The 26476-nt window shown below is 42.0% G+C and overlaps 1 protein-coding gene across 1 annotated transcript in view; it reads left to right on the forward strand.

Moving 5' to 3' along the window:
• Nucleotides 1-26476, forward strand: part of CPB1 (carboxypeptidase B1) — a 38766-nt gene that overhangs the window by 449 nt on the left and 11841 nt on the right. The window contains exons 3-9 of the mRNA XM_036243439.1: nucleotides 6863-6987; nucleotides 17615-17714; nucleotides 17800-17901; nucleotides 18733-18834; nucleotides 21906-22016; nucleotides 22105-22195; nucleotides 23367-23569. Coding sequence (XP_036099332.1) covers nucleotides 6863-6987; nucleotides 17615-17714; nucleotides 17800-17901; nucleotides 18733-18834; nucleotides 21906-22016; nucleotides 22105-22195; nucleotides 23367-23569 — 834 coding nt within the window. The remainder of the gene's footprint in view (nucleotides 1-6862; nucleotides 6988-17614; nucleotides 17715-17799; nucleotides 17902-18732; nucleotides 18835-21905; nucleotides 22017-22104; nucleotides 22196-23366; nucleotides 23570-26476) is intronic.

Genomic DNA, 26476 nt, shown 5'->3' on the forward strand with positions numbered 1-26476 from the left:
CATAGTATTATAAATCCAAAGTAACTTTTTTAAGAGCTGACAGAGCATGACAACTGGGTGAGTTGGAACTTCACAAAGGTCATAGAACATCTAATGTGCAGTCATTTCCCTTCTAAGGAAAAAAAGGAAAGAAAAATGATGAACTTCAATATTACTGAAAAACTGGGCTTTCGTCCAACTTGAAATTTATTTCCACATCCCATGTATCATCTGTTCTCTTTGATTCTCTTTCATTCCAAATCAAATAGTTTGAGTTTTCATGACCTTGATTCAGGCCCTCTTAGTAATATGACATGGGGGTAGGGAGGCAAGAAGAAGGTAAAAAGACATGAGGGATGTCCATGTTTTCTTTTTACTTTCAAGAAACCAAAATCTTCATGCTACTTTTTTAAAACTCCACTGAACGCAGGATAAAACAGGCATTTTTAATGATGCATATGGTATGGCGGGAGGCTGTTGCTGATCACAGACAGTTCACTTAAGCCAAAGCCGTTTCTTCAAGAATATATAAACCAAAAGATTCTACTAGCTCCTAAATGTCTATCCATCTATCTAACCCGCTATTTTTCTTTCTATAGATTTTGTACCTTTTAAAGTGTGTGGAGAGAAGGAAGGTTGACAGTGTCCTAACGTGAAGCAGATTCAAAAGCTTAGAATTAAAAGATAATGTAGCCTGGCCAGTGTGGCTCAGTGGTTGAGCACTGACCCCTGCACCAAGAGGTTGCCAGTTTGATTCCTGGCAGGGCACATGCCCAGGTTGTGGGTCCCATCCCCAGTGGGGGGCGTGCAGGAGGGGGCCAATCAATGTTCTTTCTCATCGATGTTTCTATCTCTCTCTCCCTCTCCCTTCCTCTCTCTCTAAATTCAATAAAGAAAAAGAAATATTTAAAAGATAATATAAAGTCATCTATTCCAGCCTTCCATTCAGATCTGGAATTTCCTCCCCGGCATCCCTGGTTGCTAACCCTAATAAAACTTCTAGGGACAGTAACAATACTGCTTTTCACAGTAGCCCATTAGCCTTAAAAACCACTCTAATTGCTATGTGAAGCTGAAACCTTCCTTCTCTAACTTGGAGCGAGCTGAGCCAAATATTGTCTTATCTAGAAGATGTATCTTTTCCAGGCCTTCCATCGTTTCTCTTAGCACTGGTTTACAGACACTTGATCATTCTGGTCACCTCTGAATATTGCTCAAGCTTTCTGAGCAAAAAATATATATGTATATATTTTTTTCTTTTAATGTAGCTCTCCAAATTGACAATGCACCTCCAGGTGTGCTCTGATTAATACCTACTGCAGGACCATCGCCTACCTTCATTTGTAAAGCTGACATTTATTAATGGGGCCCAAGATTCTTTTTAGCATCTTGAGCAGTTATTGAATACTCTTAGCTCATGGTAAACCTACGACCAATCAAAACCCATTAGGTTATTTTTTTCTCACACATGAATCACCCTCAAATAAGATATTCTTTCTTTCGTAATTGCATAATTGATTTTTAACCTAACTGCAAGATTTCAGATTTACCCTGCTAAAATTCATCTTGATGGCCTGGGTTTAGCATGTTGAGATCATCTGAAACCTAAATTCAGTCATCCAGAGCAATAATTCTTCTCCCTAACTTTGTATCACCAGCAAGTTTGATAAGTATGCCTTCTCGACTTTTATCTTTGTCACTTATAAAGAAAAATACTAAGTAAATCCGGCTTCCACCCAGAACTAGAAGCCTCCTTCATGGGTTATTCATTTGATACTCTCCTATGTGCCAGCTGCAGTGCTAAGCACTGAACGTGATTCAGTAGCCAACTCTGCGTGGATGAGTTTGCTCAGCTACCCATGTTACTGGGTGTTCCCTGCAGATAAAGCTGCGCTTCCGCTTGTAAAGAAGCCTATAAACGAAGATACCTGGTCAAATGCTTTGCTGAGATCCAGATCCAGCATCCGGGCTGATCTCTTCCAACAATAAGATGAAATTAATTGGGCCTGACTGTGTCTTGCTTTAAACCATGCTGGCTCCCAGGGATCACAGCTTCCTTCCCTGCGCATTCAAAACCCATCTGCTTCCAGTTTCCTCTGCGGCTTTGCCGGAATCCACGCCAGGCCCCAGGAGCTCCTGCTTCTGGGGTTCACCTGTTTTTCTCCTTATGAAATCCAAGACTTGCCCCTGCTCGCGTCAGTGATCCCTTCAAGCTCCGGTCCCTCCACGGTCCCGGGACAGTGCTGCAGTCACAATGCCAATACTTCTTTAGTCGCCTACAACGCAGCATTTTATGGTGGTCAGGGGACGGCCGTCTGGGTTCAACCTTGCTGGGTGCTCCTTGAACCCCCCTCTCTAGGTCTCAACTGTTTTGTTAATCAAATGAGCCGCATAATAGTATTTACCTTATAGGGTTGTTGTGAGATTTGAAAGAATTCATGTAAGTCAAGGACTTAGAAGGAATGTATCTAATAAGAACTATGCAAGTGTTCGTTACATCCGGGAATTGGAAGGCACTTTACACGGCCAGAATTATCCCCTCGTTCTCTTTCCAACGAGGGTGATTTTTACTAAAATTATAATGTGAGAAAGTCTTTCTGTTCACTGCATCTCTCAGTATAAAAAGAAGAAACAAGAGAGAGTGTTAACTCCTTGAAAACAACAGAGCAACAGAATTTAAAAAGACTACTTTCTCTCTTCTAGCTCCAAACACAGTGCTTTAGCTCCAAGCAGTGGGGTTGCTTATTTCTTCTTTATTCATTTTTTTTTTTTAATCCTCACCCGAGGACATTTTTTGTTCAGATAGAGTGGGAGGGAGAGAGAGGAAGAGAGAGAGAGAGAAACATCGACGTGAAGGGACACATAGAGTGGCTGCCACCCGCACGACCAACCAGGGCCGGGGACAAACTGCAACCGAGGTACATGCCCTTAGCAGGAACCGAACCTGGGTCTCTCTGTACCGCAGGCCAACGCTCTAACCGCTGAGCCAAACCGGCCAGGGCTCCTTTATTCATTTTATTTCCAACATGATTACAAAAGATATTCTAGCCCAGTCAGTGTGGCTCAGTGGTTGAGCATTGACCCTGCACCAAGAGTCGCTGGTTCAATTCCCGGTCAGGGCACATGCCCAGGTTGTGGGCCCGATCCCCAGTGGGGGGCATGCAGGAGGTGGCCAATCGATGTTTTCTCTCATCGATGTTTCCATCTCTCTCTCTCCCTCTCCCTTCCTCTTTCTCTAAAAATCAATAAAAAATAATTTAAGAAAAAAGATTTTATTCTCCTTAGCAGTCTTGCAAGTACAGCACATTCTGGGCTATAGCCTTCCTGATAAGATCACTACAAGGGCATCTAGTCTTTGTATTCATCCTTGGCCACGTGTCCTTCCTCCCTTTTGAACATGTCCTTTTCAACGTTAAATGTAGTGGAGAGACCTGTGACCACACTGGCCTCTAGCTGCCCCCCTTTTCATCTGTAATTGTGTTGTAAGGATTTTATTTTATCTCCTTGCAGTCGGGGTAGCACTTTTTCTTCTATTGGTGACATCACCATAAACTCTGCTGTCTTTTCTCTATACTTTTAATCCTGCTTCTCTAGTTTAAGGTACATGTTTACCTATGCCTAGAGTAACCTGGTTACAGTCTTCCGATGTTCTCGTAACTCCCGTCAGGCTGCGTAAGGCCCGCCTTGGAATCGGGCCTAGAACAGAAGTCACTGCCACGCCCAGTAAGAAAGGAGAACCCCGCCAAGATGAGTGGAGGTTCTGTTAGATGTTCAACCTAAAGTCTAACGCAATGTAAAGTAACAAATGTGTGTGAGTCTGTGGAGAGCCAGAGATCCTCAACACCAATATGCTTTCAAATGCCCATTTTATTCCCAACAGAATTTAAGATAAAGAATTTACTTGAGATAAAGTAGTGGACACACTTTATCTTACTGTTGCTTTAGTTTTGTGATATGTTGTAGGAAGGAGTCTTTAGTTACTATCCAGCTGTTGATGAAGTTGACATTCCACAGTGCTATCACTTAAAGATATTAATTTATCTTCCAACAAATGTTCCTTATCATTCTTTGTCACTCCGTTTCCTGGGTTATAACTTTATCACTTCAGTTGTATAATGTCTTAATTTATGATTCAATTTCCCACATCTTATATTATATGTTTTACTCCATTTCCATACTTGAAACATAATCTCATTCGCAATTACTGGTAATTACTGAAATTTATATTTATATTTATCTCCTTGTGTTAATAACTTGAGTTCAACATTTGTATCCATACTTGATGCATTGGCAAATATCTATATGGCTATGTGTTGCTCTTGATTATTGGCTGCATTTCTCCTAAGCACCGGGGAGTAACTTTAGTGTAATAAATCCGCATCATACTTGCAGGGTTCCACAGTGTTGGATGTGGGTAGGTTTGCTGAACGGTTTCTCCATGTCCAACTAAAACAAGGAACATCAGGTTAGGTCTGCAAGCCTTCTGTCTTATATATTTATGAGATCCCTCCACCGTGTTTTAAAGACTCTATCATTCTTACTGCAGGATCATAGATCTATTCCTCCCCTTACCCCCTGCAACATTTGGCAGAGCCAAGAAAAATGGGCAAGGGGTTAGCAGAGCAGGGAAGGCGACTGTCAACTTACTGACAAAAATAAAACTCTCCGTAAGATAATTAGGGTGTTCTGAAGTGGTACTAGATGTTCTCGAGATTGTGTTTGAACCATCACCAAGGACACTGTGCCAGCATCTACTGCTCTGATGAAAAGCTACATCTTAATATAGGTGATTGCAGAGCGGACTCTCAGACAAGACTTGTGGGCAAATATGTTATTGGGAAAGTTCAAGAAGCACTGATACAGAAGTGGGGGGTGACGCAGAGAAGCCAACGGCGGGTCCCTGTTAGCCAGTTACCACAGAGGGTGACTAGAGCGTAGTTCTACAGAGAGACTCTCAGAAGAGGGGCAAACCACAGGCTTCAGGATCATCTCACTTGAGAAGCGAGGGACTTGGAGTGTTTCGACAACCACTTCCGGGGTCAAGATTGAGCACTTCTCTGAGAAGAGTCACTTCCTTGGCCCCTCCGGCCTACCTTGAACTGTTAGCTTGGCCTTTTCCAATCCCTGGGAAATAGCGCCCAAGCACAGAAATGCAGATCTTGGCCGTGAGCAACCCCTACACAGGCCAGTAGGTCCCAGCCTTAGTATGGGTGGGGTGCTGCCAACTTGCTACAGATACTTGGAGGACTTGTTGTTCTTGACCAGTTCTAAACTTCTGTGTCTATGAAAATACATCTCCCTCTCCCATCCCACCCTAGAATGACAAGCATTTATTAGAAACACAAATTCAGAGTTAAGTTTTTAAAATATGCTTTTTCCTACAATGGGCGTGTCTGCTTTGCTCTTCTCTGTGTAATGCTGGCCAAGTGGCATTTCCCTTATTTCCTCCGTCCTTACATCCTTTACTATCTCCTCCACTGCCTGTTAACACCTCATCCTCACCCTCTCATCTTTCACCAGCTGGGTCCCATGCTGTCGCCAGCCCTTATCAATCATCACTCCTCTCTCCTGTCAACCCCTGAGTGACAACCACACTTACCCTTCTTCTTCCGAAATCCCTTGTGATGTAATTCCCATGTCCCTGCCTCCCAGTCGCTGACATTCCCTGTGACCCTGACTTAGGACTCAGCACCCACTGGACACCTACAGTGGTTTGAAGATTGCCAGGACAAGATATAGGCTATTGGATTTTACATAGATGTGTCTAAAACTGAGTCCTCTTAATATTTTACCTCGCCAGTTCCCAGTAACCTCTGAGACTGCCTAAACTCCCTTCCAAGTTTCTAAGCAATGGTCCTAAGTATCTCCGCCTGTCACATCTCCAGCCTGAGACTAGCTTGCAAACATCGAAGCAGGGATTGTGCAAGACACAGAGGTAGAGAAGGACCACGGTTGGGCTCACCTCAAGCTTCTAGGCCTTTACTCAGCTCAAGGAAGGAACAGGAAAACAGATGCCTACAGGATACAGCATGTACTTGGTCATTATTTTGCCATGGAAAATAATTTTGCCACACACCCACAAAGAAAATTATCAGAACACCAGATACATCATCTTGTTATTTGTGTGCATACTTTCTCTAAAATACTCCTCACAAGGACAGAAGCCATGTTTGATTTGCTCACTATTGTATTTGCTCATTATAGTCTCAGGTACAGAGCCTAGCACACAGCAGATCTTCAATAACAGTTGATGAATAATTGAACAAATGAAAATGTCAGTACATTACTGGATCCTCGAGAGTATTTTGTTTCTGGCCGTGGTACCTAGACGACCACTGTAGAAAGATACATTTTTCTTACCTTATTCATCCTCCTCAGGTCAGGAATGCTCCTGGGTCTACACATTACTGTGACATGTACGACACTGAGTTCCTTATATAATAAATCCATTAAAAACCAGAAAGGAAAGCTCAATTTCTCTGTATTAAATTCTGTGGCTCTAGTTACTCATTCGGCACATTTATCCATTACCACAAACATTGCTGCTCCAGCTAGCACTTGCTCCTGAAAATCAATAAATAGAAAAGAGTAGCTATAGAACACTGCAATTAACTAGCATTCTGGGTAATAAGTGTATGTCCTTCATGCTTCTTGATAATCAATTAGGGCTATGAAAATACATATAGACATTTTTACTGACGTCTAACTGCTTGGTCACAACTCATATTTATTCTTATTTACTCAACGAATATCTCTCTAAGATTTCATGAATAATTTGAGCTTGAAAATAATTCAGTGGAGTAGAGCAATAGTGAGCTTGCCAGTGACAACCCCCCCATTAGATTATAGGTGTCCGATACAATGTATCTTATTCCTTCTGCAGATCGACTTCTGGAAACCGGATTCTGTCGCCCAGATCCAGCCTCACAGTACCGTTGACTTCCGCGTTAAGTCAGAAGATGTTTCCACTGTGACAGACTTTCTGGAGCAAAATGAACTACAATATGAGTAAGTTTATATTTTATAGCTTTTAAAATTCTCTCTCATGTAAGCTTTCATCTAAGCATCTGAATAACTCTGGGAGGGTAAAAATAAGACCAGGACCATGGCTCCCCCGGGTCATGGCAGAGCTGGTCCTGGATTCCAAATCCTGAGACTTCTGGCCTGGTAGATTTTGCATTTAGTTATGGCTCCAGTAAAAATGGTTTTGCTTCTTGAACCCCAAATCTTCAGTCAGAAATCTGACCTGCTACTGGTTTGTAAGTGATAATTAGACTACAGGTCAAACCAACTGACACTCTATTATCAGCTAGACACACATTTAGCCCCAAATCATATCAAGTCTCCTTTTTTAGGTGAGCAGCCCAATCTGTTATGAGCCAGGAGAGCTAGTCATGACTCACAACAGGACCAGACTAGAGTCAGACCGGGTGGTGTTTCTGTCCTTTGTCCGCCAAGGCCCACGACTATCTCTAATGGTAGGAGAGGCGTGGACAGAGGACTGAATAAAAGCAAAGTGGTTCTCCCAAGGCCCAGAGTAGAGTTGGCTAAGCGGTCGTACGCTGCCTCCTTTCCTGAAATAGCACACTGGTTCACCTAAGCTTTTTAGGATGAGCCTGTCCTCCTAAGTAGAGGTCGTTGTCCATTTGTCCATCCAACAAATAGTGAGTGCCTCCATATACCAAGTACCCGCAAGGACAGAGATCACCCCACTCACTTCTGAGGAAACCAGACAATAAATAAGAATTTCAATAATGTGTAATAGCTGTCAAGAAGAGCAAAGAGCTCAAGAAGCTGGGAGATAGATCAAGTCTAGGTGCTAGAAAGGACCCCCCTGATTTTCTAAGAGCCAAGATGGTGGCAGTATAGGTGGATATTACAGTCACCTCCTCCCAGGACCACACTGGAATTACAACTAAAATCTAGAATAATCAACATAAATAACCAACTGAAGACTAGCTGAAGAGAAGTCTTATAACCGAGGATTTACAGAAGAAGCCACATGGAGACTGGAAGGAAGCGCAGAGATGCAAAAAGATTGGCCCCACCCCCACAGGAAGCAGCTGAGATTCTGGAGGGATAGCTCAGCTGCAAAAGGTCCCTCTGAGAAGCATGTGGTCTCAACCCCACGTTGGGCTCCCCAAGAGCACCAGAACCAGGAAGAGACACCCACACATCTGGCTGTGACAATCAGCAGGGGTTCTGTCCACCAGGGAGAGACAGGAATCCACTAGAGACACAGGTGCCTCTTAAAGGGCCAATGTACAAGTTTTGTTTGCAGCCGCTCACCCTGGGCTTCAGCATTGAGAGAGTAGAGTCATGGGAGGAAACACCTGAGTTTGTGACTCTGGGTAGAGAGCTGAAGGACAGCCGCCAGGACACCTGTGTTGAGTCCCTCTCCCACACAGTACACACTCTCTTCTTTGGGTGGAGCACGCCCCTCCATATGGCATCAGCCTGGGGGAAAGCAATAGCCTCGCCCTCTGGACTCCCTGTGGCCCTACCCTGCAGAGCTTGCTCCCTGCTGAGTACTCAGCTGCCTGGGCAGGGGTGTAGAGATCTGGGCAGACTCAGGGGTGTCAGTGACTGAGTTATGTGGCTCTGCAGCAGCAGCCACTCTCCCTGAAGCCTGACTGGCACCTCCCTCTCCTGGGAGATCCACTAGACCCATCCTCCCAACTCCAGGTGGCCCTGCCCTGCTGAGATCAGACTCTTGAACAAACTGAGTTGCGTGACAGGGGCCATTTGTCCCCTACACACTCAAGCAGTGCAGAGCCCTCCCTTCAGAGGACCAAATTTTGTTCTTTTGGGGCCTGATAAAATTTAACAGCTCCCTGAGACCGCACCCCCCAAGAAGGCGTGTGAGCGCCTAGCAGTGGCAGATATATTTGGTATATCCTGGGGCATTTGCTGAGTGGCTTCAGACCCAGCACTGGCACGAAGTTTGAACCTGTATCAGTCTGGTGAACACCATTCACTCCTACCTGGTGACTCACTGAGAACATAGCGCGTGCAATTTGAGTACCACCAGAGGCTCTTGCAGTGACTGAAAGCAACAGGCAGCCAAAAAGTGGAGGCAGACAGAAGCTGATCTCGGGGTACCTTGGGACTTTTGCTGAACTACCCCCAGGCCTGTGCTGGTAAAAGCTGGCCTTGTTGTGCAGCTTAGTCCTTCCCCCACACACCCAGGCCCAGCAGAGGCAGCCACAAACTGTGGATAGCTTTGTAGCTTCAAACAGGTTGTGCAGGGCCAGTCACAGATGGCATCAGACATTGGCCTGTATCAGAGTCCCTCCCAAAAGGCCCCAGGACAACACACCCAGTGGCCAGCTTCATATAACATCAGAGCAGGATCCAATTAGCTTCATAAGTGGTACATCTAAAGGGAGATCTGGCAGGCACCAGACCCTGCTGAGATGACTTCTGCTTTGTGTGGTCAGCACCTGCATAATACATTGTACACTGAGGTACAGGTCACTTCTCATGATCAGCCAGCCTGAGGGTTGACCCCATGCACAAATAGACTAATAGAAATCAAGACTCAATTACAACAGGAGGGCTTATGTAATCCACATAAAAAACATTCCTGGAGGATCCAGGAGATCAGGTGACCAAGGAGATAGCACTACTAGGTCCCACAGGACACCTACAACATAAGGCCACACTACCAAGACTGGAACTCATAACAAATCTACCTAATAAATAGAAACAAATACAAAGAAGCAGCCAAAATGGGGAAACAAAGAAACATACCACAGATAAAAGAACAAGAGAAATCTCCAGAAACAGAGTTAAATGAAATAAAGGCAGGCAATTTACCAGATTTTAAGGGGCCCTTAGTACAACATCAAGTGTAACAACATCTGCATCATAGGGATACCAGAAGGAAGAAAAAGAAAGCAAGGGATCGATAACTTATTTGAAAAAATAATGACTGAAAACTTTTCTAATATGATAAATAAAAAAGACATATAAGTAACAGAAGTACAAAGAATCCTAAACAAGATGAACCAAAAGAGGCCCACACCAAGACACATTATAATTAAAATGGCAAAGGTTATAGACAAAGAGAGAATCTTAAAAGCAGCAAATAAAATCAGAAATAAAAGAAGTAACCACTGACACCAAGGAAATACAAAATATTATAAGAAAATATTATGAACAATTAATTGGACAATCTGGAATAATGGATAGATTCCTAGAAACATATAATCTTCCAAAATTGAATCAGGAAGAATCAGAAAATTTGAATAAACAGGTAACAACTAATGAAATTAAAGAAGTAATCAAAAAACTCCCAACAAACAAAAGTCCTGAAACTGGATAGCTTTTCAAGTGAATTTTACCAAACATTCAAAGAAGAACTGACACCTATGGTCCTCAAACTATTCCAAAAATTTCAAGGGGAAGGAAGTCTTCCAAACTCTTTTTACAAGACCAGCATTATCCTAATCCCAAAACCAGATAAAAACACTACAAAGAAATAAAATTATAGACCAATATCCCTGATGAACATAGATGCGAAAATATTCAACAAACTATTAGCAAACTAGATCCAGCAATACATTAAGAAAATCATATACCATAATCAAGTAGGATTTATTCTGGGGATTTGACTTTGGTAGAATATCCACAAATCAATAAATGTGATACAGCACATAAACAAAATGAAGAATAAAAATCACATGATCATATCAATAGATGCAGAAAAAATATTGCATATAATCAAGCACCCATTTATAATAAAACCTCTCTGTATAGAAAGAACAGAGGGAACATACCTCAACATAATAAAGGCTGTATATGACAAATCAACAGCCAGCATCGTATTCAATGGGCAAGAACTACCATCATTTCCCTTAAGATTGGGAACAAGATAGGAATGTCTATTTTCACCACACTCTTACTCAACTTAGTACTGTAAATCCTATCCACAGCAATCAGATAAGAAGAAAAAATAAAAGGCATCCAAATTGGAAAGAAACAAGTAAAATAATCATTATATATATATACATGATACTATAGAGAGAGATCCCTAAAAATTCCACCAAAACAACTATTAGAACTGATAAATAAATTTAGGAAAGTAACAGAATACAAAATAAGCATTCAGAAATAAGTTGCATTTTATACACCTGTAATGAACTATCAGGAAAGGAAACCAAGAAAACAATCCCATTTATAATCACATCAAAACATAAATTACCTAGGAATAAATTTAACCAAGGATGTAAAAGAGCTGTACTTAGAAAATTTGACATTGAACAAAGAAATTTAACAACATACAAATAATTGGAAGCAAACATTGTGTTCATGAATAAGAAGAGTTAATATCATGTCCATACTACACAAAGCAATCTACAAATTCAATGCAATTTCTATCAAGATACCAATGGCATATTTCATGAATATAGAAAAAATATTCAAAAAATTTATAGGGATCCACAAAAGAACCTGAATAGCCACAGCAATCTTGAAAAAAAAAGGAACCAAGTTGGAGGCTAGCTGATATAAAACTATACTACAAGCCTACAATAATCAAAACAGTATAGTACTGGCATAAAAACAGTAGCCTGCAACAGAATAGAGAGCCCAGAATGGATTAAAGACTTAAATGTTAGACTCAAAACCATAAAAATCCAAGAAGATAACATAAGCAGTAAAAACTCAAACATTTCTTGTAGCAATATTATTTTCTGATATATTACCTCAGGCAAGGGAAACAAAAGAAAAAAAACAAACAAAATGGACTACATCAAACTAAAAATATTTTGCACAGCAAAGGAAACAATCTACAAAATGACAAGACAAACCACTGAATAGGAGACTATATTGACCAATGATACATCTAATAAGGGGTTAATAAACAAAATTTATAAAGAATTTATACAACTCAACACCAAAAAAAAAAACCAAACAACCTAATTTAAAAATAGGCAAAGGACCCGAATAGACACTTCTCCAAAGATGACATGCAGATGGCCAATAAATATATGAAAAGATGCTCAATGTCACTAATCATCAGAGAGATGCAAATTAAAACCACAATGACGTATCACCTCTCAACTGTCAGAATAACTATCATCAATATATCAACAAACAACAAGTGTTGATGAGGGTGTGGAGAAAAGGGAATCCCGGTGCACTGTTGGTGGGAATGCAAATTGGTGCAGCCACTGTGGAAAACATTATGGACTTACCTCAAAACATTAAGAAAGGAACTGCCTTATAACCCAGCCATCCCACTTCCAGAAATATATCCAAAGAAACCAAAACACTAATTTGAAAGGATATATACACCCCTATGTCCATTGCAGCACTATTTACAGGAGCCAAGATTCGGAAGCAGCCCAAGTGCCCATCAGTAGATGAGCGGATAAAAAAGCCATGGTATGTTTGCACAATGGAATACTACTCAGTCATAAAAAAGAAGGAAATCTTACCTTTTATAACAGCATGGGTGGACCTGGAGAGTATTATGCTAAGTGAAATAAACCAGTGAGAGAAAGCAAGTACCAAATTTCACTTCTATGTAGAATCTAACGAACAAAATAAATTAACAACAAAATACATACGGACCCATAGATACAGAAAACAGACTGACAGCTGTCAGAGGGGAAGGGTTCAGGGGCTGGGTAAAAAAGGTGAAAGGATTAGGCAAATTTAAAAAAAGAACTCATAGACATAGACAGACAGCAGTAGGGTGATTACCGGAGGGAAAGGGGGTGCGGGGCGGGGGAGAAGAAGGTAAAGGGGGGATAAATGGTGAGGAAGGAGACTTGACTTGGGATAGTGAACACACAATACAATATACACATGATGTATTACAGATTTGTACACGTAACACCTTGACAATTTTATTAACCAATATCACACAAAAAATTTCAATATAAATTATAAAAAAAAAAAAAAAAAAAGCGCCACCCTTAGAAATGAGGCTTCAGCTGAGAACTGAAAGATGGGCAGGAATTAGCAGACAAAGACCAGAACAAACCATACTCTAGGTAGAGAGCACACTATGCTAAGGCTCAGAACAGGGAGACAGCATGTTGACCAGGAGGCACTTACACTAGAAGGAAGGAGAAAATGAAGCTTTAGTCCAAAGCACAGTTCGTCTGCCAGGGAGTGGGTCAGCATGGGACAGTCTCAGGCTCCAGTCCTGAACATTCAAACGTCTGTCCAACAATTCCCCCAAGTCTTCATCGTATTTTGAGAAAAGGTGGCCTGCATCATTTTAACGGAAAGGGTCTTGTTTTTCGCGTCTTAAATGTATAGAACAGTATTGACACTACTGAACGTGTCAGAATTTTCACTTGTAACGTCTAGACCTGCATCAGCAGTGATGCCACATAATCCAACAGGTAAAAGTCCTGAAAAACAGCAAACTGGATTCAGACCCTGGCCCTGCAGCCTCCCGGCTGTGGGACTTGGGACAATTTGCTTAACCTTTCTGAGCTTCAGTTTCCTTCTGTAGAAAATGAGGGTGTGGCGCCGCTCTCTCAGGGCTGTTGTGAAGATAAATGAAACAATACGTAAATAAATTGCACCCAAGGCCTCCACTGCTAAGCATGCTGCTGTACTTTAGAACTGCACCAAGAGGGAGGTTATAACATTTTTAAAGGTCAGCAGAAATTGTTATGTTTAACCCCATTACCATGCTTCACATAGCTTAGCTATCTGCTTCGGCCTGTGGGAAGTCAAAATCTGACCTTAAGAACGGGCTGCCTTTTTAAAACAAAGATATAACACAGTAACTTTCACACTGTCACGAAGGTTCATGTTTGTGACATTTTGCCCTTATTAGGACACTAGGAAAGACTTCTAAATTCCTAGCCCGCGGAGGCCTTCGGTAACAGTAAACAAGATGACAGTCTCTTCATAATTTTTTAAGAGAAAAGGAAGATCGGTGACTGGCCACCGGAATGATGTCTAACTCGACACATGTCCCAAAGTAGCAAAACGGCTTCTAAACACACACCCATCTCCTTGCAGCAGGTGGAAAATGCACGTGTTTCTTTAGCGGGTGAACTTTCGGCTAGAACACGGGACGCTCCCTAAGGATTAAGATCTTGTTAATTTTTGCTTCTCCGTTCACTGTGGAGCACATCACTTTTTAAATATTAAATAATAATAAGTCCCTCGACACCCCGGAGAAGCACACCAACGAAACCCTTCCGGGGCTGCCAGCAGCCCTAGTGCACCCCATTGTTACCGTGTTAGACTTCAGACGATTTCCTGCCGGCAGGAATCTGCAGTTGTTTGTATACAGCAGGAGCCAGCTACCCAGCAAGTCCTACCACATTAGCTTTCCAGATGTCTCGATGGTTCCAACCCTCTTCGCCAAGAGTTGTATCATTTGGCAGCTTTAATTAGATCCCGAGTTACCATGGGAAAAGATTCACAATGTGTGTACCCAGAAAAATGACTCTTTTTAAATGCTTGTGTTGCACCCTTAGATACAAAAAGACTAGGAATCGGACGGTGCTAATCTCCACTCTGGGGACAGGCTGATGGTTGCTAACGGCCTATAATATCATTCTTCTGCATATTTCGGATTTCCACAGGAAGGGGTCCTCGGAGACCAGTGGGTACACAGCCGTGTTCTTCAATAGCAGGGGACGCATAGTCCAGGAACTGAGCAAATACTCTACCTTCTCAGGCACTGTATTCCTTGCTTTGTTGGGAGTCTCTATTATCTCATTTGCCTGCACTTTTTTTAAAAAAAAAAGAAGTTGGATAGCACTATAAAAGGAACATATAAAAATATAAAATAGTGCACATGCCTCGGTATTTTGGAGCTGTAATGCAGTCTCTATTATATTAAGAGGCATTGTTTTAATCTCCTCACATAGAGGCTCATTATTTAGTAATAATATTTTGTAATATAGCTAAAGTAGTGCTTTCTCCTAAATCTAATAAAATCAAATAATCCCAGGGCTGGAAAGATCATTTGAGGTCAATCCCCCACCTTCAGGCAAAAGGCAGCTCCGCATTTCAACCTCATTCGGAGGCTGTTCTGCAAGTACTGGATGAGACTTTTACTCTTAGGCGTCATCTTTAAGATAATTTTTTTATGCTTCCTTGTCCTGGTTATGGATGAAAATGTTTAATATTTAACATAGTAATAACACGAACAAAATGTCTTTGTACTAAACAAAACACAATGCCGACACGGTCACGGATCCTCCTGAATAATTTGCATTTGAGGACTGGGTGCAGGAGCAAGGGCAGGGAACACTGTGGGAGGCCCCTCCACTCCGAGCTGGTCCCCGATAGATCAGGGACCGTCTCCATGGTTATGGTCTGAGACACAAATATCCAGGGAAGTACGGAGGCTGTGGGATGCCTGGGAGCAATTAACTGATGATTTGGTGCTCCGGGCACCCGCTAAGAAGCCAAGAGACCCAGATGCTCGCTGACCATGGAAAATCCTGTTAAAGTGAAAATAGATATTTACTGTTTCCTCCTGGAGTTTAGTCTTGTCATTTGTTCAGAGCGGTTCATCCTTCTTGGGCACGATTTGCTGTGTTTCAGTTTGATGATCTTGGAATGTAGCTGTTCTCTTAGCATTTTCTTCTGGCTTAAAATTTTTTTTTTAAGTTTTCAAGGTTTCTGTTTGTTTGTCGTTATATTTTAAAATCATTTTCCTAAACTACCTCTAGTCTGCACATTAGTTTTCTCCGTGTTTTCCCGGATTTTATGAAAATGGTAACTAGCAACTTGACCATGGTTTAATTTTTTTCCACAAACCTTGTAAGACATCTATGCAAATAACCAAGGCCCGTGGATTTGAGTCAAGTCATCGCCTCTTAGAACTGAAAAGAACATGAAGTACCAGCTAATCGAATGCTCCCTTTCTACCAATCATAAAATCAAGGCCCAAAGATTAATTTTCTGAATCTAATTTATGACTTGGGCAAAACTGGGACCCTGATCTATTGATTTCTAATTTGGGATGTCTTCCTTCTCCCTTCTCCCTTAACAATTCATTGTAGGGGTTGACTATAATTATAGCACTTACGACCATCATTGTCCCTCACTGTAGCGGGCAGAATGCCGGTCCCTCCAAAATTCTACATCCTTATCCCCACAGCATTTGAACATGTTATGTTAACTGGCAAAGAAGAGTTAGTGCTGTCGGTGGAATTGGGGTTGCCAAGCAGTTGACCTTAAAATAGGGATATTATCCTGAATTGTCCAAGTAGGGGCACGGTAATGCCAGGGTCCTTGAAGCTGGAGGAGGAGGTCCGAGGACGTGATGTGAGGAGGACTCAGCTCCCGCTGCTGCTTTGGGAGGGAAGAGGGTCGCAGGGAGCAGAGCAAAGAGCCTGCAGCTGGGAAGGGCGAGAAGTCCGCTTCTCCCCTGGAGCCTCCAGAAGGGAACTCAGCCCTGCTGGTGCCCTGATTTCAGCCCAGAAGACCCGTGTAGGACTTCCAACCCACCCAGTGTAAAACCACCAGTCCGTGCCGCTGGCGGTCACTTAGGCAGCCGTGGAAACAAATGCACTAACAAAGAACATTTTCTTTCCATCGAGTGAATTTCAAAATCTGCTCCTTTTCCTTTAAAAAAAAAAAAAAATCTACCTAAGACAGCATTGGCCTTTTGCTAGGAAGCAAATATCATTTCGTATTAACGTATTGCAGCTTCCTTAAACAGACGCGAGTTCATGCCCAAGTTAACCCAGCGAAGGCACGTCTGTGCCCGCCCTCGCCAGAATGCCCTCGGGGCAGCCGGAGGGGACGCAGACTTTTGACGTGTGGCTGCAATTCTCAGTGTGTCACATAAAGCATTTCAAGGCTTCACTGTGGTTAACAGAAGTTTCTGCACACTGGCCTCTGTCCCTAATATTCACAGGGCTGTGATTAAGGACATTAATGCTCATACAATCGTGTCCCTTCAGAGCATCCTTTCCACTCAAAAGCAGCAAAGAGAAACCCAAGTCACAGACACACACCCTCAGGACTGCGCCTGATAATAGAAACTTTCACCTGAACAATCTTTTATGGGAATAAACAGGCCTCAAAGTCTCGACCACCAATGTGCGTATTACCTTGCTATCGAACCATCCTTAGATTGCTTTCAACTGTCGGAAGACAGGCAAGCGGAAACTGGGTCTTTAAACCCAGTATTCTTTTGTCTAATAAATCTTTAGCTTGTTAATATTTCTGAATTTCCACCCATCAAGATATTTTCCTCAAAACCATGAAGATCTCCGGTGACCACCTGTCCCAGTTTGGCGGGGGCTGGGTAGGTCCCTGGGACAAGGGGCTTTTAGTGCTAACACCAGGAAGAAAAGCCACAGACAGCGCTCCAGTGAGTTCTTCTGGGTGGTCCTGACCTAGGAAGCCCCTGATACCAGGGTAAAGCATTTTTCCAGGTCAGGGTGCTAGGACACCCAAACGTGAGGTTCGGGCCCAGGAAGAACCTGCCTTGCACTCTCCAGTGTCCTTCTCAGTGATGTAGTCGCCATGGGTGATCCTCAGCTCAGGCTGAAGGGCATGAGGAACAACCAGAGAACACATGTGACTGTGGCGAAGGCACCGTCCCTTCTCCCCAGGCAGCGCCTCTGGGAGCTGCCTGTGTTTACTGGGAAATACACGTACGTTCTCGATAAGCCCTTCTGGTTCCTTGCAGGGTCTTAATAAACAATCTGAGATCTACGCTGGAGGCTCAGTTCGACAGCCAGGTCCGTGCGGCCGGACACAGCTATGAGAAGTACAACAACTGGGAAACGGTATGACGCGCACATCGGTTGGGCGGGCGGGACCTGGGGAACTGAGCCATGAATGTCGCATTAACCGCATGGTTCCCCTCGGTAGATCGAGGCTTGGACCGAGCAAGTTGCCCGTGAGAATCCAGACCTCGTCTCCCGCAGCTCCATTGGCACCACTTTCGAAGGACGCACGATGTACCTCCTCAAGGTAATTGTTTGTAAGCACGACCGGGCCACATCCAGGGCTTTCAGTCAACGGAGGCCACCCCATCAACATCTGCTTCACAGAGGTGCTCTCCCCAAACATCGTTAACGCTCTTTGCTTGCCTACATCCTCCAGGGACTCAGCTCTCCCGGCTTCTTTTATCATACGTGGATTTTTAAACCGCTGTGTTGATTTATTCAAAAGGAGAAATGCAATAGGACGGTTGTCCTATAAATTTAACCACATTCCTCTAAGCAACATCAAGGATCATCGACCTTGATGAAAGGCTTTTCTCCCAGATGTTGTTTGCAAATCCATCTGCTAAAGAGGTTCATAAACTTCATGTCTATCAGACACCAATATAAAGCATATTAACCATTTCTTCCTGTCATCGTCTAATGCCATTCAGTCAGGTACTTCTAATGAAGGAAATAAAAAGATAAGGAATAAGGGGGAGAGAAGGAAAAATTCTTACAAGATTCGCCACAATCGCGGTTACTTCTAATTATGCATCCTGTTGCTTTGGTCATGTCACCTAATAAGAGCAGCTGGAAATAGCCTTCACATGAGGGCAATTAAGCAGGGTAATCAAGCATCTTCTGAAAATATGAGCTTGTCAAGCGTAATAAAAATAATAAACAGCCATGTAAGCCTTCAGCTCAAACACTGGGTGACTCGAGGCAAGAGCGTACTGTGCGAATATGACGCTTTCATTGAATCATGGGATCGATCTCTTCCGCTGTCGAGTTTCACCTGTCGAGTCCACAGCTCAGAAGCCTAGTGAATGTTAAACCCTAAGTGTGATGAGTCATCGTTTTCCTTTGTTTGCAATAGGTTGGCAAACCTGGACCCAACAAGCCTGCCATCTTCATGGACTGCGGCTTCCATGCCCGAGAGTGGATCTCCCCGGCCTTCTGCCAGTGGTTTGTGAGAGAGGTCAGTGTGTAAAGTGATTCGGGGCAGAGGGAAGTAGAAAGTGTTATTTCACTTCAATCCATTCCTTATCATCTAGCTATAATAAAAGAGAATAATAACAGAAAAAAAAAACAACATAATTTCAAGTTCCCATTTGGGGTATTAGTTTCACCTCCCACCAAGAGACCTGCATAAGGCAAGATTTAAAATAAAAACAGTGAGCAAACTGTATTTACCTGAATTTCACTCATCTGCATTTCCACACCCACCTTTGGTGGAGAGACTAATAGGTAATAGAGTGGGTAAAAGTTAATGATTGTGGATAAACACTAATTTGATCATTACCTCCTGGATAATAATCATTACGTGCTTCAGAATAAAAGAAAACAGTACAGAGTGGTCCCTACTGTAATTAGTACTGCTTTTATTCCTTAGTGATAAGATATATGTAAAAGTCCTTTACAAACTACAATTTTAAAATATCCATGAGCCCGTATTGATATAAATAGATGATTAAATAAGAAAATAAAAAAGGAAAGAAGGAGCAAGTCTTTCTTACAGAATTACATCCAACAGATGTACAATCAATTAGCAACATAGAAATTCACCATTAGAACCCCACAGTAATAATCATTTCAGGTAAATCAATGATGGGTGCAAAAATCAGGGAGTATGAGTTTAGAGAGAAATAGAATATTTGCAGTCTCAAAAGTATGTACCAAATTATCAATGCCAAATTTACAGAGGAGAAACCTAGCAGCAACTGCCTTAACCAAGCGATCAAGGTTGACATCACCAGTATGAGACATGACCAATACAATGTACCTCTGATGTTATGCACTGAAAAGACACATAATCTTTGCAGTATTCTTCCCCAAAATACATAACCCCTCTCTAATTATTTAAAAAATATCAGCCCAGCCAGTGTGGCTCAGTGAATTGAGCATCATCCCATGGACTGAGAGGTCCTGATAGGATTCCCGGTCAGGGCACATGCCCGGGTGCCAACTCGATCCCCAGAATGGGGCATGCACGAGGCAACCGATCGATGTTTCTGTCTCTCTCTCTCCTTTCTTTCTCTCGAAGAAAAATCAATAAAAACATGTTTTAAAAACAGAGAAGTCCAACTGAGGGACCTTCTGCAAAATAACCAGGCCAGTGCTATTCAACAGTAAGGTCAAAGTCACAGAGACAAAAAAAGGCTCAGGAACTGTCACAGATAAGAGGAGAGCACGCAGACATGACAGCCACAAGCGGTGTGGGGTCCTAGAACATAAAAGGACATTAGTAGAAGAACTGGTGAATCTAGTAATGCCTGTAGTTTATAGTATTGTACCGAAGTGTATCACTTTGATCACCATACCATGGTTATATTAATAGGAGCAGTAGGGAAAGGTGAGTGGAGGGTACAGGGGAACTCCTCATACTTGCAATTCTTCTATAAGTCTAAAGTTATTTCAAAATTCAAGATTTATAATATTAAAGTATTTTAAAATATAAGAAGCCCTGGCTGGTTACGCAGTGGTTAGAGCGTCGGTCCACAGACCAGAGAGTCATGGGTTCCATTCCCGGTCAAGGGCATAAACCTGGGTTGTGGGTTTGATCCCTGGTCCTGGCCAGGGTCCTGTGGGAGGCAGTCAATCAATGTGTCTCTCTCACATCGATGCTTCTCTCTCTCTCTCTTTCTCCCTCCTTTCCTCCCACTCTATTTTTAAAAAATCAGTATACATAAATATGAACAGTATTATATACAATATAATTTCTTTTCCGTGAAGCACTTCTGTGTCTACTTGTATGGGTTTGGTTTCTAGATGTGTTATGTATCCAACTGGCACCATTTGACTTCAGTGGATGTCGCAACATCTGTCCTCTCGAAGGAAAGATCTTCCATCATCACTTCGGTTATCTCCAGCCATAGGCCACTAAAAACACATGGTACCCTATCTCCCAGCCTCGAAAGCCCATGCTTTATCCCATGCTTTTATGACGAACATACATGCAGAGCATCACAAAGAGTATATACAAACTATTAATACATAGAAACCTTAATATCCCAAAGTCTACTTAAGCAAGCCAAGGGAAGAGTTAAGTTTAAGTTTAAAGTAATTCTTGGCTGAGGGATTGTGACTAAAAGAACATAATAAATGGGCATGGGGTCTTCATTCATAGAAAAGTGTCCACATTACTTGGCACGGAGAGCTAGTCCAGCCCCTTAACAGAGTTCCCTTCTCAAGAAAGAAGAGTAGGAAGAAGAGTCCCATCCTGTGCAGCTGAGAGCCTCAATGAGAGGCTCCCCAAAATTCATCAGTGCAAGCCCGATCTACAGTGGAAGAGTTTCTCGTTCTCCTTCCACGATGGACCCTCTGGAGAGACCATCTACAGGAGGTTTCATAGAAATTAAGTAAATTTCTAGATGATGTTAGGAGAAGTATGCATAGCCACCCATACTCATCCCTCACTTACTAAAATGGCCCGTACCCGTGTATCCTAACTTTGAAGGAAAGCTACTGTAGTTATTATTGCAAAGAAAGTGAGTCTATGTGTTCTTTTATTTTTTTAATTTTTTTTCTTTATTGACTTCAGAGAAGAAGGGAGAGGGAGAGAGAGATAGAAACATTAATTAGAGAGAACATCGACTGACCGTCTCCTGCATGCCCCCCACTGGGGATCAGGCCCACAACCTGGGCATGTGCTCTGACCGGGAATCAAACCAGCGACCTCTTTGTGCAGGGTCGATGTTCAGCCACTGAGCCACACCGGCCTGACGAGTCTATGTGTTCTTTAAAAGTCTTTAATTTCGGTACATCTTTGTTCATCTTTAAAGTAAAAAGTTAAAATAAAAATAATGATTATGTGGGCTACGTTGAGATGAAATAGAGTATCCTGGAAACAGAGAAGAATTAGAAACAACTATTTTAAACCAAACTATCAGTAATAGTTTGCTCACTGCTTTTTAAATATTAAAAATATTTACCTCAGAAAGGGACATTGCCTTCATTAGCAAAGTGAACATTCATCCAGTCTATGCTAATTTTAGCAGCGTCACGCACCTCAATTTTTTCCTGAAATTCTGCTTCGTAATCCACACACAGGCTGTCCGCACCTACGGGCGTGAGATCCACATGACAGAATTTCTCGAGAAGCTGGACTTCTACGTCTTGCCTGTGGTCAATATTGACGGCTACGTCTACACCTGGACCAAGGTAGATGAACCCATATTGAGAGGCACTAAGCAAATGAAGCCCAGCCACCTCCTCTGCTCCTTGTTCTAACCACAGAATCCACTTTCAGAACCGAATGTGGAGAAAGACCCGCTCCACCTACGCCGGAACGAAATGCTTCGGCACAGACCCCAACAGAAACTTCGATGCTGGTTGGTGCAGTAAGTATCGGGCTGACCACTTCGCCTGTATCTGCTGAGACGCATAGGAGGAACATTAACATAGGGAACACAATCGTGTCTAAAACGAAAACAAAAAAGTACAAGATTTCATAGTTTAGAGTCCTAACTTGTGAAAGCAGAGACAATCAAGTTTATTTCTTCAGTCAGTAAGAAGATACCGTGAGTTCTACTGTGTTCCCAGCTGTGCTAGGAGCCGCAAGCGTAAGACTGAATGCACCAGTCATAATCCTTCTCCTTGCGAAACGTACAGTCTAGAGGAGACCATCATCGAATGGTTATTTATTTATTTATTTACTTATTTATTTTTTATCCTCACCCGAGGACATTTTTCCATTTTTTGCACAGATAGAGTTGGAGGGAGAGAGAGGGAGAGAGAGAGAGAGAAACATCGACGTGAAGGGACACATCGAGTGGCTGCCACCCGCACGACCAACCAGGGCCGGGGACAAACTGCAACCGAGGTACATGCCCTTAGCGGGAACTGAACCCGGGTCTCTCCGGACCGCAGGCCGATGCTCTAACCACTGAGCCAAACCGGCCAGGGCATCGAATGGTTATTTAAATAAAATTGTAATTTTGTGACTTGACACTCAGAAAATGATTACAATAATATGAAAATTTCTTATAGAAATTACTTTGTCCCGTACTATTAATTTTCTTACACTATATTGATCTCACTGTATAACACTACTAAGGAAAACATTGCTGATTTCACATGCAACTTGTTACCAAGTCAGCTTAAAGTTGTTGTTTTTTTTTCTTTATTGTTTTTTTTAAAAAAGAGAGGAAGGGAGAGGGAGAAGGAGATAGAAACATCAATGAGAGAGAACATTGATTGGTGGCCTCCTGCATGCCCCCCTTAGGGATCGGGCCCACAGCCTGGGCATGTGTCCTGACCGGGAATCAAACCAGCGACCTCTTGGTGCATGGATCGACGCTCAGCCACTGAGCAACACCAGCCGGGTTACCCAGTCAGCTTAAAAACATATCACCCTGGTCTTGTGATGAAATGTATACATATTTTATAATGTATACATATGTGAGGATGGTTATAAGTACTCTGAAACCACTTATTTTAAAGTTTGAAACATGCCCTGTGAGAACTTAGTAGATGACCATTTGCCATTAACAACAATCTATGTTTTTCCAGAAATTGGAGCCTCTCGAAGCCCCTGTGATGAGACTTACTGTGGACCTTCTGCAGAGTCTGAAAAAGAGACCAAGGCCCTGGCTAATTTCATCCGCAAGAACCTGTCTTCCATCAAAGCATACCTGACCATCCATTCGTACTCCCAGATGATGCTGTATCCTTACTCCTACGACTACAAACTCACGGAGGACAACGTTGAGTTGGTAAGTCGTCATGACAGTAGATACTGTTCCACTGTTGAACATTTTTAAACTCTATTCCTGGGGAAAAAAAAAAGATAAGAACAATTTCTAGAAGTTCCATTGGTAATTTTTGGTGATAGAAGCAAAAAGCTTACAGCAGCTTTATAGGGAATCTAGAATTGGCTAAAGCAATGAGCTAAAGGAAATATGATTTTGATGCAGGAAATGGTTCCCAACATGTGATTTGTTCACTCATCTTCAAAATGATAGTCTTTCACCTCCTTCTGCTTTCCCGCCGTACTGACTCGCAAGATGACTGCAGAGGCATCTGGGATAATCAACAAAGTTCCTTCATCTCCTATATAATCCTATTCAGAAAGTCAGATTTTCCCAGATGCCTTGAGCTGGATTTGACATGGGCAGATGCCACTAGGAATGTTTGGTTCACACTGGGTTAAGTGATGAGATCCTGAAATTACTTATTTCACTGTTTGATGAGGTGAGACACAAAATGAGTCCTCACTAGGTATGGGAATAATGCAAAAAAATTTAATATCCCTGGATCAAAAAACTAACAATTTTGTTGGAGAATCAAGATATAACTACATGAAAAGCTAAAGTACATAATTAACAAATATCGCACATCAGTGCATATTATTTTTAAATAAGCAGTTTTGAATTCTTCAAACAATATATATTTTTTTTAATTTATGAAACATCTGGCCGCCAGAAGTTGGGATCAGCGATCCAAAAGAACAAGATTTAAAGCATTTGCGTTATGCCAAGAAAAAAAAAAAAAAGTATTCCACATAGACAATGACACAGATATTTGGCTTACCTAAATACATAAATTTGAAGACCCAGGAACTCGAACAAGTGGAAATTATTGTTTTGTACTTTCAGATTCAGTCTTTCAGAGACCAAATAAAACACGTCATGCTGTAAATATTTTCCGAAGAGCAAAATGGAAAAATAACTCAGCCTCTTAGACAAATTGATAGCTAATTGCTGGCAAAGTCCTTCTTTAAAGAAAAAAAAAAAAATGCTATTTTTCAGAAGGCTTCTCCTTTTCCCTGTCTGTAACCAAAACACGGAGAAAAACATCATTAGCTGGAACCATTAAGGATTTCGGTCTTTCGGTCATACTCACCCCAGGGGTGCTCAGGGCCCGGGATGGGTGTGGTCAGCTCCCCATTGCTGTCCTAGATTTCCAGCCACCAAGGGAGAGGTGATAGGGTGTGTTGTTTGCTTAATTCATGCGAATATGTTTCAATTGTACCACATCAGAAGAGAAAAGCGCCAAGCCATAATAACTAGGCACTAATAAGTTGACAAGTAAAACTAAAATATAAACCATACTGAGTGTAACAAGAACCAGGATATCTAGTTTGCTTAATAGCAACTAGTTTTAAACATAAACTCTAAAAGACGAATGCTTAAGGTACCTTTGGAATTGAACGGCTTCACAAAGTTTTAATACTTTTTCTCATTTTGAGAATAAATGTAAGCCCTTGGAGATGAAAACTTCGTCACTCTGTAGAATAATAACATAGTATCTGGGCTCCTCTAAAAGTCCGCAGATTATCCTTTAAAAAATAATTAAGTTCTGATGTTAGAATCTCCTGAATAAATGGTTGCTGCTTCCTACGGTAGTTTTGTCCAGGAAAAGACCCAAGGCTCAGAGTCAGTGGGTCAGTGGGTTAGTGGGTTAGTGGGTTAGTGGGTTAGTGGGCCAGTTCACACGCGCCCCGGGAGCCGTTCCCACAGAACGTCAGCCACCGTCCTCATGTCTAACCATCACACCTTCATCTGAAATCAAGGAAGGAGAGGTCATAGTAAAAAAGATATCAGGCCCTGGCCGGTGTGGCTCAGCGGTTAGAGCGTCGGCCTGCGGTCCTGAGAGACCCGGGTTCGGTTCCCGCTAAGGGCACGTACTTCGGTTGCAGTTTGTCCCCGGCCCTGGTGGGTTGTGCGGGTGGCAGCCACTCGATGTGTCCCTTTCCCATCGATGTTTCTCTCTCTCTCTCTCTTCCTCTCTCTCCCTCCCACTCTACCTGAACAAAAAATGGAAAAATGTCCTCGGGTGAGGATTAAAAAAAAAAAAAAAAGATATCAGGAATCCTGTCCTCCCAAATTGTTTTAAAATTCTAATTAGCTAAGAAGTGTAATAAACAGAATGATATCGAAGTAAAATATTCACAATCTAGTCTCAAAAAAAACACAAACCACAAATGAATCTTACCTTGGATGTTTATCTTTATATTCACAAAACTAATAAATTCAAGGAAAAGTACATGCTACTTCTTACCTTTTTCAGAGCATTATAAGATATAGGTGACCAAAACGCAAAATGTAATTGTACTTACATCACTTTATTAATTTAAAGGTCACTTTAATTTCCAATCATTTTTTCTATAATTAAACTTTTGCCTAGTATCTTAGAAGAAATAGTTCAATGCCACTAGTAAAATCTAAGGTAAATGTTATTTGATTATTTGATTCATTTGGGATCTGGATTTAGTTTGGCACTCCAGAGCAACTTTAAATCTTTGAATAATTAAGAATCTTTTCAACCTTTTTCTTATTTTTGTATAAATTCAATTCCTTTATGATCTAAGCACATTTTGCTAGAACAACTTATAACTAGAGAGTTATTGTGAAGACGTGTATAACCAAAAGAGAATTTGAGTCTCTCAAAAAGAAAAACATTAGCTTCTTTACGGTTTTCATTTGTAATGAGGCTATCAAGGAAAATGTAAGTCTTGATCTCAAAAGACAAATGTCCCCTCCAAATCTAGGACCTCTGTATTAATTCTCCGTTAGGAAAATGTGACCCACAATAGAAAACGAAAGGTAGGAACAAATTAGTAGGGTAAATTCTGGACATACCATGTCATAGATAAGTCAGAATTTTTTTAAAGAACTGCA

Source organism: Molossus molossus, unplaced genomic scaffold (assembly GCF_014108415.1).
Source record: "Molossus molossus isolate mMolMol1 unplaced genomic scaffold, mMolMol1.p scaffold_m16_p_5, whole genome shotgun sequence".
Lineage (NCBI taxonomy): Eukaryota > Metazoa > Chordata > Mammalia > Chiroptera > Molossidae > Molossus > Molossus molossus.